Here is a 14,369-nt window from a genome sequence, read left to right as displayed (position 1 = left end):
TGTCTAAATACTGTTTATCTAACATCCAAATCACACTATTTGGAGAGGGACATCATACTTGGGAAGGTGGAGGGAGAGTGCAAGAGAAGAGGACCCTCGATGAGCTGGATTGACTAAGTGATTGGGAAAGGGGGGCAGGTGTGTCAGAAACAATAAGGTCGGCTCAGGACAGAGCAGGCTTCAGCATTGTTGTACAGAGGGCTGCTATGAGTCGCAGGTGATTGGACAACACCTAACAGCAACATCATGAAATTAAGTGACATGACCATACTGCTAAGAGAGATGAGTTAATATGTACTATCAAGTCACATGAGCAGGAAGGACGAAAGGGGGATCTCCTAAAATGAAATACAATAGCACACAAAAGGCTTTAGGTAAGATTTCCAATGTCTGCTGTGGTTCGGTGCTATTAAGTTGATTTCAACTCAAAGTGCCAGACTTTTATTTAGCGATTCAATGTTTAATCCACTAAGCCAATAAATGAAGTAGCACCTGGTTATTCTGCAGAGAACACCAAGCCACTGGGTAGTAGTCTCACCAGACCACAAAATCCTTACCTGTCCACAGCCACGACCACACTCTGTGAACTGGTCTCACCAACTGATTCCTGGAGGCTGGCCATTTGTCTTTTATCCACACCACCACTCACCAAATTACCTGAAACATAATCAATAACATCGAGTGCTTCAAACACAGTCAGGTACTAAGTATCCTGTGTATCAACCATGTAGACAAGGATAACATGTGAGAATGGTTCCATGAATCAAAAACCCCAACTGATGACAGAGTGAAAGTAAGCTTTTGTTTTGGCATTTAATTTATAGTAAGCATCTTTATGACAAACTTCCTTGTCCATACCATCCATTACCCTTTCTATGATTTTATTTTTTTAGCATAACAAGTGAAAAAAAGTTTATTAAGATTGTAAAACAGAGGGATAGCTAGGAAAAGGTGGGCCATGCTAAAGACTTAAAGTAAGAAGAAAAAGAGAGAAAAGGGGTAAAGGATCCTCAGAAAGACAGGGGTGAACTCAAACCCTAGAGTAAACTATCAGAATAGGGAAGAGTTTTGTTATTTTTATAGTATTGTGTGGATAATAGGAAAACACAGTAGAATCTACTACAAGTCAGAACCTCAGGACATGTATTGCGGACACGTGCAGACACAGGGCTCTGTGTTTTACAGGACTGCACCCCATTCATCCTCATGAGGACCCTAAGAAGGAGGTGCTCTTACAATCTCGTTTTCAGAAAGCCCACACTTTTCACCATTACACTATACACTATTCTAATTACTGTGCAGGACGCCCAGAAGTGGACTCTCTGAAATCTCAGGTCTTGGATTTAACCCTGCCTCTTCCACTTCCTTGCAGTGTGACCTTGCTCAAGTCAATCCCCTCAAGTGCTGAAGTTTCCTCATACACAAAACAGACAGGAACAGTCCCTAAGGAGGCCTGGAGGCACAATGGTTAAGCACTTAGCTGTTAACTGGAAGGTCAGGAATTTCAACTGACTAGTCACTCTGGGAAATAGACGGGGCAGTCTGCTCGCTTCAAGATTGACTTGGAAACCAATGAATAGTTCTGTTCTGTAAGGTTGCTATACATCAAAATCAACTCAGAGAAATAATAGTTTTTACACGAACAAGGTATAAAAAGGATTCAATAATATATAAGAAGAGTGCTTAGAAAGTGGCCTGCATGCTTTTCTGTCATTTTGATTATCACTATTTTATTATATTTACATCATTTTTAGGAGTCTCTCTACTCAAACTATAGCACAAAATTCTGCACCAGAAAATGCTTTAATAAGAGCCCTTTAGACAAACAGAAGAAATGAAGAATGCCTGAAATACACACATATATAGGCCTTTAAGACACTAAAGTAAAGCTGTACCCTTTCTGAAGCAAGTGCTTTCAAGCCCCTCCACCCCAATACAGGTATTTACATAGAAAGATAAGGGAGCTCCGGCCTCGTGTTAAGAAGCTATGCTGCAATCCCCAAAACACATGATTCCAATCCACTAACTGCTCAATGGGAGAAGAATAGAAAATCTCCACCCGTGCAACTTACAGCCTCTGAAAAACCTCATGGAGGGTCAGTTACGAGTTTGTTCTGACTCGATGGGACACAATAACAGCAACACAGAAAAGTGAAACACCTTGTGGATTTTGGGGAAGACAAACATTTTACTCAACAGCAACACTGTTAAGAGAACTCAAGCAGGATTTCCACTTCTGGTAACGAACACAGCCAGCTGCACCCAAGGAAGAGTCTGTCCACGTGGTAACCTGTAGGAGTCGGTCAACTTGTGGATCCCTCAGCACTAGCTGTGGAGTTGACACTTACCGAGACCGAGGCCCATGAACTCTTCTCCTGATAATGTGTGGCCCTTCAAGCTACCTTCTCTTTCACGTCCAGACCCAGAAAGGTAGCGGGTCTTCACACCGGTTCCTATCAGCTGGGCGAGCTCCAGCTGGCTGATGCATTTCAAGATCTAATGAAAAGAAAGTAAGAAGAAATGAGCTCCTGCTTCACTGCTCACAAAAGGACACGTAAAGGTCACCTTAAGCTACAGTTAATCAACAGTCTTGTCAAAGAAGCAGCTCTTTAAGGCAAGAACATGCTCTGAGGGGTTTAGAATCACTTCCCTGGAGGGTAGAATGACTGACTAGCAAGGCTCCTCACTGGACAACTCTCTGAGAACAGGTCTTGCAAACAGACAGATCAAGTTAGTAAAAGTTGGCACACTGAGTTATTCCCTACAGCTGTTTAACTAGGTAAGTGGTCAATATAACAAGCAGTATTTGTTGGGAGTGGAGAATTATATTCCTCCCATACTCTAAAGTCTGTTACCTATACCTCCTTAGAGCAATGTGGAGAGTGCAAAAAGAAAAGCTGGAAACATTTTTCTTCTGGGTCATCACAACCCTAACTACAGGCAAAACCCAAGTTATGATTAAAATCTGGTCCAAACTCTAAGTGGAATGTGAATTGAACATGTACATACACTTCTCACTGAACCTGTATTTCATGCAAGGATAAGACTCAGAGCCTTTTCAATGACTAAAAAGCTGCACGTGCAGCAAGTGCAGGGAACTGTGATGAAAAATTTGTTGGTTCAATTGTCTCAAAGCAAGAGTAAACTGACATAATACTGAAGGGTAAGTTGGACATTCATAACTTGGGAATGAATGAAATTCTTTTTAGTCTTATTTCTATCATTTAAACATTTCCCCTCTAAATAAAAAGGAATATACATGGAAGAAATATTAAGGGAAAAGGAAAGATTTTCTTAAAAAAGGGAAAAATGATTGTTGTAGTTGTTCACTGCCAGGATGTTAATCATGGGGACTGATGTACTTAGCAAACAGTTCAACAGGTTTTCAAAATAAAAATAATCGTTACAATTCTAACTCTAAGGTTATAATTTTAAGCTTTATTCTCAGTGTTTGTTTAGGAACCATGTCTTACCACATTTTATCACTTTATCTAAAATATTGTTACCACCATCTCACACCATTACACAGTTTTCCTAACACCTTTTTCTTTTGCTTCTCAAAAATCTTTAAATCCACAAATTCCGCTAACTAAGAAAAGGCAATTATCAGAATTTCAGAGAGACACCCACCTCGTGCCAGGAATTCCCAAGGTAGTTGCCATCAGTGTGAGCTACTGTAATGAGTGTCTTTATGGTGTCAATGTTTTTCTGCTTCATTTCTGTGATGCTGGAGCTGGCTGTCAGCAGGGAGAATCGAGCAAGGGCCTGCACATATGCGTCTCGTTCTAGCTGTATCAGAAGCCCAAGAAAGAACACTGAGATCCCATCCTCAGCACGACTGTTTTCACCTCTACGCGACTTGTACAATAATAGGCATCTTGGATACTTTTGTACACATGTCCGTAGGTTTTAAGAACTTAATACAAACCAAAACTGTAGTAATGAACTAAACAGACTGAACTGAACCCATTGCTGAAGCAGCTGATTCAGACCCCTATCAACCTCACAGGACGGAGCAGAACCACCTCACAGGATTCCTACACCGAACATTCACGGAAGCAGATGGCCACATCCTTCTACTTTGGAGAAGCTACTGGGTTTGAACCTTGAACCATTCGGTTAGCAGTTGAGTGCTTAACCGGTGTACTAGTAGAGCTTGTGGATATTGCAGTTTGATGTCCTTCCGCCCCTAGAATATCCCACTGAGGCCTCTTGTAGAGCACATGTCTGAGAATGAACCCACTACTTCCCAAGAGGGTGTGATTGAACTCATCTCTCCTACGGTCCGATCCCACGGGAAGGAACAAAGGAGGGTCTGTTGGCTGCCAAGCACATTACATAAATCTGAGTATTTAAAGTAATCGTTCAAGGGAGGTCTAACGTCTCAAGTCTACAGAGAAGGAATAAATGGTGTTTCAGAGAGATGCGTGCTGGTAGACCACCACCCAGTTGGGAAGGAGCAGAGCTGTGGTCCTGGTATAGGAGAAAATGCCTAAGAGAAATAGAAGACTGCATGTCTCCATAGAAATGAGTATAAATCTTTATAATTCAGAAAGGGATGCATGAAGCTGATGAACTTTAGACTTGATTAACAATTTGAGAATACTACCTTGCTTATTTTTCAAGATTCAAAAGGTTTAGAGATTAAATACTTTCATTAAATTGTTTTTCCAGAGGAGAATTTGAAATAAGGAAAATGATATTAAAACTAATGTTTAATAAAAATAAAATCAATACACTAAGCAGCCCGGCATTTAAGTTTGGCAGATACAGAGAAGACGATTTTGTTACCCTCAATCAAGTAGCTTGGGCTCTCCTTATGTTTAAGGGCTTTAGTCCAAATCTCCAGTATTTTCCTCAAATAAAGGTTTTGCCAGCACAAGTCTATGGGCTCCTTCCAAGTGGGACTGAGTTTGCTAAGACTTTTGCTAAGACAGTTTGCTAAGACTTTTGAATAAGTGGGGACTTCCCAAAGTTTCTGCCGTTAGATCCTATAGAGTGGGCTCCGATTCATAATGACTACGTACAAAAGACTGAAACTCTGTCCATTGTCTAAGTTTGCTAAAATTTGGAAAGAAAACAAAAAACCACCATTGCCCACCAGCATCTCTGGAGGCCTGTCGACATATCCCCACCTGCATTCCAAAGATGCAGGCAATTCGGATTGCACAGCGGATGCCTTCTAGACACAGGGAGGCCACTTCAGTGTCGTCACAGTTCTGCAGGCCGATGCTGTAGGCTGCCAAGAGCGGCGTCCACACCAGCTGACAAGAAAAGGTGGAAGGATGTTAGCATGGGAAGAGTATTCCAGGCTCCACTGCTAGGGCCAAAGCCAGAATCCCAAATTCACTGCTCTTTTGATTTCCATTCATTTACCATTAAAATGGTTCCCCCTAAACCACGTTTAAAATTATCACTATACCATTTGACCCAGCAATTCCACTACTGGGAATATACCCCAAAGAGACCATAAATGCCACCCAAGCAGATATATGCACACTCATGTTTATCGCGTCTTTGTTCACAATAGCAAGGAGCTGGAAACTACCCAAGTGCTCATCAACAAATGAATGGATAGAGAAGCTGTGGTATATTCACACAATGGAATACTACGCTGCATTGAAAAACAAGGAACTCATGCACTATCATTCAAAATGGGTGACCCTGGAGGACACTATGCTGAGTGAAGTATCTCAGTCACAAAAGGACAAATACTGCATAATGCCACTATTGTAAAACAGGACTGACCCTGGGTTGGGGGAAGACTGAAAAAGATGGGTTCAATAATGCATACTGCATTGAAACAGATGAGGGAGAAAACTGTTTAAAAGGGATATGTGATTAGGTATTTTTGTCATGACAGGAGTCTAGAGCGAAGGCTACATGGTGGAGTGGATCTGGGGGAGGGTTTGTAAAACAATGAAAATAATTTTTCTTTTACTTTTCCAAGAGGGTAGTGTACTGGGGAGGGGAGGGTTGGGAGGAGGGAAAAGTGCAACAATGAATGAATGGAAATCCAAAGTCTCTGTAAATTTTCATTGACATTAATAATAAATTTAAAATTATCACTGCAGATTATGGACTAAAGTACAGCTCAAAAGCTCTGGTGGTAACTATGATACATACCTGTATCGGTGGCTGTTAGTTGTTGTTAGGTGCCATCAAGTTGTAAATGACTCATAGCTACCCTATGAACCAATCTGAAGCCCCTCCTGTTCTGTGCCAACCTTGCTGCATTGTGTCAATCCACTAGACTGGGCGTCTTCCTCTCCTATGCTGTCCCTTCACCTTTGCAAAGAGCCTCTCCTGGCAACATGTACAATTTATGCCAGATGAGGATTTGTCATTCTTGCCTCCACGGAGCACTCTAGCTTTACTTTCTCCAAGATATATCTGTTTCTTTTAGGACTCCAGAGGATTTTCAGCACGCTTCTCCAACACCACAGTTCAAAGGCATCAATTTTTCTTCTCTCATCCTTATTCATTATCCAGCTCTCAGCAGCCTACCAAGTGACTGAAAAGACCATGGTCTGAATCAGCCCTTAGTCCTTAAACTAACATCACTGCTCCTCACTAATTTGGAGAGGTCCTTGACGACAGACTTTCTCAATGCAGTATGTCCCCTCATCTCCTGACTACTGGTATCAAGTGTATTGATTGTGGATCCAAGTAAGATGAAGCTGCTGGCAGTTTCAACCTTTTCTCCATCTATCATGATGTCGCCTATGGGTCCATTGGTGAGAATTTTTGTTTTTTTGATGCTGAGATACAATCCATATTGAAGCCTACAGTGTTTGATCTTCTGTAGCAAGTACTTCAAATTCTCCTCACTTTCAGCAAACAAGGCAGTGTCATCTGCCTAATGAAGGTTTTTGATCAATATTCCTCTGCCATATTCTTCATAAAGTCCAGCTTCTTGAATAATTTGCTAAGCATATAAACGGAATAGGTATGGAGAAAGGATACAAGCCAGTTGCATGCCTTTCTTAATTTTAAACCATGTAGTATTCCCTTGCTTTGCACAATGACTTCTTGGTCTGTATTTTGTATGAGCACAATTAAGTGATCATGGCAGGCATTATTAATCAAGTGCAGAATGTGCTCCATTCTGAGTTTACATGAAGCTTAAAAGCCTTCTTTCTTTACATGGGATACTAGGCAACCAATACAAATTAGAAGTTGCCAGGCAAAATAAACCTATAAGCAACAACTGTTCTAGAAACTTAATTTGCTGGAAGGTCTCTAGTTCACAGTGCTTAGAGTTGCCTTTTTGATTCCCTTCATCTCCTTTTAATCCCCTAAAAATAAATATCTAGTGCTGATCACCCAAGAGGATACTAAATGTGTATATTCTCCAGAGATTTAACAAATGGACTGCCTCAACCTCTTTACCATTATCAACTCCTTGGCCAGCTTCCTGTTGGTCACCTCTAGCATCAAGCCCCTTGGACTTCTTAGGATACTCACTTTGAACATTGGCCGGACGTGGTCCAAGTGAGTGGCACTTGTAAATGGGGCCTTGGCGTGGCTCACAGCCTCCATCAGTGCTTTGGCTGTTTTTGCCATCTGCTCCATCTCCAAATTGTACAGCAGTCGTCGCTGCTTTTCACTTGCTACATCTACAAAAGGTAAGTGCACGACAGCTTCAGCGACCACTCACCTAGGTGGCTACCACTCACTCCAGGCACGGATTCAAAAAACGTACTACGGTTAAAGCTTAAAGTCCTCCCAATCACGTCAGGTTGCTGCTACTATTATCGATACCACCTTATAGAGGGGACAAATAAAGCACAGAGACATAAAGTAACTGGCCCAGGTTCACACAGCTAACAAGGAGAAGTGCTAGGATCTGGGCCCAGGCGGGGCAGCTCCCGAGTCTGCACTGTAAACCCCAATACTCTGGTGCCTTGCAAACAAAGAAACTGGGAGCTCCCCAGGGGCCCCTTTACCAGCAGAATGATAATCAAGCCTGCCACAATCACCCTGGAATCAGAGTCACATTTTAAGGATGCCCTGCTGCCCTTTATCATAATTTAGCTCTCGGATGATTTATTCTAAACTCTCTCTTGTTCCTAATCAAAATTTTAGCAAGATGACAGTAATGTTATGGGGGGGAAAGCCAAACCAAAATCATAATAATGAAGTTAATCACATTTCCTATTAAGATGCCTAGTGATGTAAATGAACTTTTAATCATCATGATAGCTAATCACGCACTCCAATACACTTGGAAATCATAATGAAGAGAACGTGCTGTAGACCTTACTCTGTTTAGTGGACTTGGTCGCGATCGTGTGCTCTTTTGTTTCTTTCATTGCGATCTTCTTTCCTTCTATCTCTTCATAGATGCTCGAGAGATACTCTTCTGGTAGATCTTTACTGTCGTTGATGCCCCGATTCATTTTAATATATTGCTCTTTTGTCATTTTATTTTTTACCTGAAATAAAAAAAAAATATTAAAAACCATTCAAAAGAATCCAGTGGTCCAAATAAAGCTAGTTACTAGCTACTGCAATAGACAAACCAGAAGAGTGTTTTACCTGAGGACTGTGCAGGTCCGTAGTTAGCATGATAATTGAGTATGCAAGGACATATGCCGTGTCAGCACTAGCGAACAGAGTTTGCCTAGAAGATTCCAGATGTAAAAAAAAATCTTAACAGAGGCTAAGACGCTACAACAGTGATGGAGACAAATATTCAAAGCAGGCCAACTGCTTGCTCTATAGGAATCCAATTAGTCATTATCATCCAACATTAATGTCTGGCCCACAGAGCGGGAAAAGCTAATTGAAAACAAGTATCAGGCCCTCGGTTTCTTTTTTATTTTTTTTTTAATTTTTTTTAGGCCTTCGGTTTCTTTGAAGAAAGTAGTTTCAAGTCGATTACAAAAACCCCAACAAACCAACATTAGTAAGGAATAGCCAGGATTGAGATGAGGGAGAGGTCAAGGTTAGGCAAGCAACGTGCCAGAGTCAATGCAGAGGCCCTCTCTCAAACACACAACCCTGAGAGAAACACTTCCTGACATCAGCACCCAATGCGCCTTGCTTGTCTCACTCTATCCATGCTCCTGGGGGCTTCTACTCTCTTCCAGGCTCAAGGAAGAAAGATGCCTACAACTGCTGGTTTGGTTTTTTATTTTATTTTATTTTTATTTAATTTTATTATTTTTGTGTGTGTGCCATCAAATCAGATCTGACTGGTACTGGAGATTGTCCCTCCTTCTCCAGCAGAGCATCTGGTGGCTTTGAACCATATACCTCTGGGATTGCAGTGCAGTTTCTTGCCACTAGGCCACCAGAGCTCCCTTAAAACTGTTGTTTTGTTAAGTTTTCCAGGCTATACTCTTACTGGGAGCTAATGCCAGAATTCCTCCTAAGTAGACACTGGCTGAGTATGAAATGCCAACCTTTCAATTTGTACCCAGAGAGTTTAAGCACTGGTACCATTGGGTTCCTTAACTGTTACATTATCAGTTATCTACAGCTTGATTATCCTTTGTTGGTGTGTATTTTGGTGCTGAAACCGACCCATAGCTGACCCTCCGGCGGATGCCCATGCTTCTCCCTTGGAGCAGCTGGTGATATCGAACTAGGTGTCTTCGGGATTGCAGTGCAACTTCTTAGCTTCCTGTCAATAGGCCATCAGAGCTTCCTTACTATCCATTACAATATTTTAATATTTCATTCACAGTAGAAATAAAAAGGAAAGTATTCATGCCATTTTAAGAAAATGCTAGTGATGTGTGACATTTTTTTTTGCCTTAAGCAAGAAGGAAAAAACAAAACCAAATCAATAGCTGGCCTCCTACAATGTAAGGGTCAAGTGACAAAAACTGGTTTTTACAAACGGCTTCCAAAAGAAAAAGGAGGGACTCTGATGAACACAACAAAAGGTCTACAATTTACCATGAAATTTACTTAGGTCACATATTTATTTATTAAGGAAAACAGATCAATGTCTCTAGATCAACCTAGGAGATTATTTAAGACAAAAACCATCAAATTATTTCTTCCCAGGGAAATCTAAAGTCTATTTGGTTAAAATGACCTGATGTTGCTTTTACTGACCATGCCCTCTTATGGGGACAGCCTGCTGTGTGCTCAGGCAATTGGGACCAAGCGGTATGAAAACCAAGTTGACTTTAGAGGTAAAAATGTTTCTACTGAACAGTTTCCAAATCACGTTTACAGTGTATTTAGGCATGGACTTCTGAGTTAGACAAACTCACCTTCAAGTTTGTCTCTGCTGCTCACTAGATGACTGAGCTTGGACAGACTGTTTAGTTTCCATTTTCTCTTCTTTAAAATGGGGGTATTGGGGGCTCTGGTGGCCTAGTGGCAAGCAGCTGCATTGTAATCCCAGAGGTACGAAGTTCAAATCCACCAGAAGCTCTGCTGGAGAAGGAGGGGCAACTCCTCCTGTACCAGTCAGATCCGATTTGACGGTACACACACAAAAAATAATAAAATTGAAAAAAAAATGGGGGTACTACTTCCAGTGTTGCCGTTAGACTGAGTAACGCACGTAAAACCTACTGCATGGCTGACACACATGTTTAACAAAGTTAACTCCCACTTCTAATCTTCCTTCATCCACAAATGGGAAGCTCTCACCAAAAAAGGTCCGAAATCACATACACAGGTGGGTTTTTACTATTATGCAACAATGTTTGTAACTTGCTCATCAGTATGCAATCAAAGAAATATCCAAGTTCTTAAACTCTACTACCCATGTTAAACCAGGGAGCTACTCCTGATTAAAACAGATGCCCAGCTGCCCAGGAGTTAATAGTGCGGCTCTAGTTGTATGATCCTGGGCAAGTTACAGAACCTCCCTGTGATCAATCTCCTGGTCTGTACACAGAGACCAGATGGCAGTTGCTAGGAGGCTGACATGAGAGAACTTCTCGGCACAATGCCTATTACACGGTGAACAGAGATTGAAAAAGGCTAACTCCATCCTCCAACCAGACTTAAGACTGGGATCCTGAGACAAGCAAACAGACGATGGCACGGGAGGGACCTCAACACGGCGCTCACCCCTGGTTGCACTCTATGTATCTTGCAGCGAACTTCTCCATTAACCGGTCAATCTTCTGGGCCTCCCCAGGCAGGCGGAAACCTTCCAGGAAGATGCGCAGGGCGGAGACAAATTCCTTCTCGCAGAAATCCAGCTGGTCCACGTAGGCGTACATCACCTCCTTGTTGAACCTCGTGCTGTCTCCCAGAAAGTCACCTATTTGGGTCTGAAAAACATACACTCAGTCCAATCTAGAATTTACTGAAGATGAACCTACAGCTAAAGTAATTTCAAAGAGGAGAACAGGACAACCTAGTTCTAACCGCCCAGAACAGGCTGACTGCTAGCAGTGCCCGTCGGTCTCTGAGCTGCCGACTCACCAAGCGTTCGAGTTTAGTCTGTTTTGCTTAACAGAGCTGCACGCTCAGGAGGGAAGCCAAGTACAGACAGGCAGTGAAAAGAACAGCCATCAAAGGATGCTTTCTGATGCTGCTCCACCAAATACCGGCATACCTTGCCGAGTGATGCCTCACTTTATCGCCCTTTGAAGATACTGTGCGTTTCTATTTTACAAATTGGTTTATGGTAACCTTGCCGCAAGCAAGTCTATTAAAGTCACTTTTTGAACAGGATGTGTACCTTTTATGTCTATGTCACATGTCAGTAGTTCTCACAACATTTCAAACTATTCCAGAATTAGATTATATGCTTAATAAAGTGCATCATAAACATGACTTTTACATTTACTGGGAAACATGTATATGGCAAGACTTGCTTTTTGCGTGAACTGGAACCAAATTTACAGTATGTTCAAGGTATGCCTGGCCACAACCACCCGTGGGGAAGCTGGTTTATTCCCACCAAAGAGCTTTTGCAATGGACGAGTGCTGTAATCAGGAGCTTGGACAAAAGTCACTGCATTCAGGCCTAGCCAATTTCTAGGTTAAAGTTCATGGGACTCAGAAAGACCTGACAAAACCCATACACAGGTGCCAACCCCAGTCTTACAGAATCTAGGCGCTCCTCTTGGTGCAGAAATTGGGCAATATCTTCAACTGATGTTCCCAGCATGCCCTGTTCCTGGAGAAACTGGATTCCTCTCCTGGGTTTCTTATTGAACCTGTTTAAGTAAGAGATGGGGTACAGCTTGTTCATTTCCAGAAACTGAGGACAGAAAAAGCTAGCAGTTGAGGCAAAATATAATGGAAACTATCATGCACAGGTCAACACATATTCGCTTGCAGGTCTTGTGCATCCTGGGGGCTCTTCTGAACTCCAGCTTCAATTTTTCTGACTCATGTAGAGCAGAGTCTGCTGGTTGTCAATAAATATTGCTCTTCCTTCTCCAGCTCTAACAGATTCCTGGATATTGAGCTGAGCATAAAACTACCCAGAGTAAAACTTTTATTTCCCAGTCTCCCTTGAGCTGAGTATGGCTGTGGGATTCAAGTCTTCTTAGAAGTGTTAAGGGAATGCTGGTGGCTCAGTGGTAAGGAGCTGCACTGTCAACCACAAGGTACAAGGTCCAATCCATGAGCTGCTCCATGGAGAAAGGTGTGCAATCTCCTCTGGTGTTATATGCTGCCTCTGAAAACCCATGGGAGGGTCAGCTAGGAGTTGGCTGACTTGACGGTACATATAACAACAATGTAAATAACAAAACAGAGAATGAACTGATGGCAAAAGGAGCCAATCTCTACCTGCTGACTTTACTGACTTCCAGGAAGATCCTTACACAAATCTAAGTTGGCTGTAAGATAGACTCTTTTTGCCCTTTTCCTCTTCTTTTTCCCCAGAACTTAAGTGTGAAAGTCAATTTAGACCAACAGCCAATGCTCAAGATAGAAGTCATGTGCTAAAGCTGCTGAAGGAGAAAGAGAAAAGGAGCCAGCAGAGCCTGGACAGCTCACGCTTAGATTTCTTTCACTTGAGAAAAAACACATAGCTTTTCAAAACTTATTGTGTCAAGTCAAACCAACTCCCAGCTAATCCTCCAGCTTTCTGAGGCTCTAACCTGCGCAGGAGGAAACGGTCCAGCTTTCTTTCTCCCACAGAGAAATCAAAGAAGTGGATTCAAGTGGACAGAAGCACAACCTTCGGGTTAACAACACAATTCCCTTCACACTGCACTACCAGAGCTTCCTAATCACTGTCATTTTCTTAGACGCAGACAAAACTAATTAAGGTATAAATTCAGCTTCATTATTTTTTTCCCCTGCCAGGCTCTGCACTGAGAGTGGTACTTATAGAAACACAAACCAGGCCAAGCACCAGGAAGAAGGACATAAAGAGGGAGCAAAGAAAGACGAGAACTCTGGGATCTGTTTGAGAGCATGACTTCAGAAGGCCTATTTAAGGACAAGTTGGTTTATCAAGACTGAAAGTGGAAACAGAGCCAAGAGTATGCCAACCAGAGGGCATAAAGGCAAAGAGGGTTTGATGTGTTCAAGGGACTGAAAATGCATCCTGGGACTTGGATTTGGCAGGAGAGAAGGTCAGTGAGGACACAGAATCCCTGGATGATGTTAGGCAAGGAAGTGATAAGACCTGATGAAAGTACAAAGGACGAAATCAATGGCTAATGAATATTTTAATTTCAACATCAAGAAAACAAAGATTCTCACCATTGGGCCAACTGGCAGCATCAGTATGGATGGTGAAGAGACTGAGATAGTTAATAGTTTTAGTTTACTTGGCTCCACAGTCAACACTCTTGGTAACAGCAGCCAGGAAATCAAGAGACGAATTGCACTGGGAAAGTCAGCTGTGAGGGACCTCTCAAGAGTACTGAAGAGCAACGATGTCAGGCTGCAGACTAAGGTGCACCTAATCTGGGCTACTGTCTTCGCAATTACGTGCTATGCATCAGAGAGTTGGACAGTGAATAGGGATGACAGAAAGAGAATTGATGCCTTTGAGCTGTGGTGCTGGAGAAGAGTACTGAATACACCATGGACTGCTAGGAGAACAAACAGGTTTGTCCTGGAGAAGGTGAAGCTGGAATGCTTCTTGGAGTCAAAGATTCTGAAGCTTCATCTGACATACTTTGGGCATGTTGCAAGGAGGGACTGGTCCTTGGAGAGGGACATCATGTTTGGGAAAGTGGAGGGACGGTGCAGGAGGGGAAGACCTTCAATGAGATGGATCGGTTCTGTGACTGGAGTGGTGGGAATGAATTCATTTGAGATGGCTAGGTTGGCACAGGATAGAACACAGTTTAGAGCTCTTATACATAGGGTTGCTATGAGTCGCAAGCAACTCAATGGCACATAACAACAACAACTTTTAAAACATACTGAAGTGAAAAAAATAAATTGGCTTTACTGTTAACCAATCACTTAAAGGT

At 42.2% G+C, this 14,369-nt stretch overlaps 1 protein-coding gene across 1 annotated transcript in view; it reads right to left on the bottom strand.

Annotated features, from left to right (window-relative positions):
• ARFGEF2 (ADP-ribosylation factor guanine nucleotide-exchange factor 2 (brefeldin A-inhibited)) overlaps positions 1 to 14,369 on the bottom strand; it is a 97,204-nt gene that overhangs the window by 31,753 nt on the left and 51,082 nt on the right. The window contains exons 15-23 of the mRNA XM_006881619.1: positions 12,032 to 12,143; positions 11,044 to 11,249; positions 8,542 to 8,626; positions 8,267 to 8,438; positions 7,468 to 7,619; positions 5,136 to 5,264; positions 3,631 to 3,789; positions 2,349 to 2,496; positions 558 to 657 (exon numbers count right to left, since the gene is read on the bottom strand). Of these exons, the coding sequence (XP_006881681.1) occupies positions 558 to 657; positions 2,349 to 2,496; positions 3,631 to 3,789; positions 5,136 to 5,264; positions 7,468 to 7,619; positions 8,267 to 8,438; positions 8,542 to 8,626; positions 11,044 to 11,249; positions 12,032 to 12,143 (1,263 nt within the window). The remainder of the gene's footprint in view (positions 1 to 557; positions 658 to 2,348; positions 2,497 to 3,630; positions 3,790 to 5,135; positions 5,265 to 7,467; positions 7,620 to 8,266; positions 8,439 to 8,541; positions 8,627 to 11,043; positions 11,250 to 12,031; positions 12,144 to 14,369) is intronic.

The sequence above is a fragment of the Elephantulus edwardii genome, unplaced genomic scaffold, assembly GCF_000299155.1.
Source record: "Elephantulus edwardii isolate Elephantulus edwardi_28Jun2011 unplaced genomic scaffold, EleEdw1.0 scaffold00015, whole genome shotgun sequence".
Taxonomy (NCBI): Eukaryota; Metazoa; Chordata; class Mammalia; order Macroscelidea; family Macroscelididae; genus Elephantulus; species Elephantulus edwardii.
Note: the sequence above shows the minus strand (reverse complement) of the source record. Positions and strands in the feature narration are given on the sequence as shown.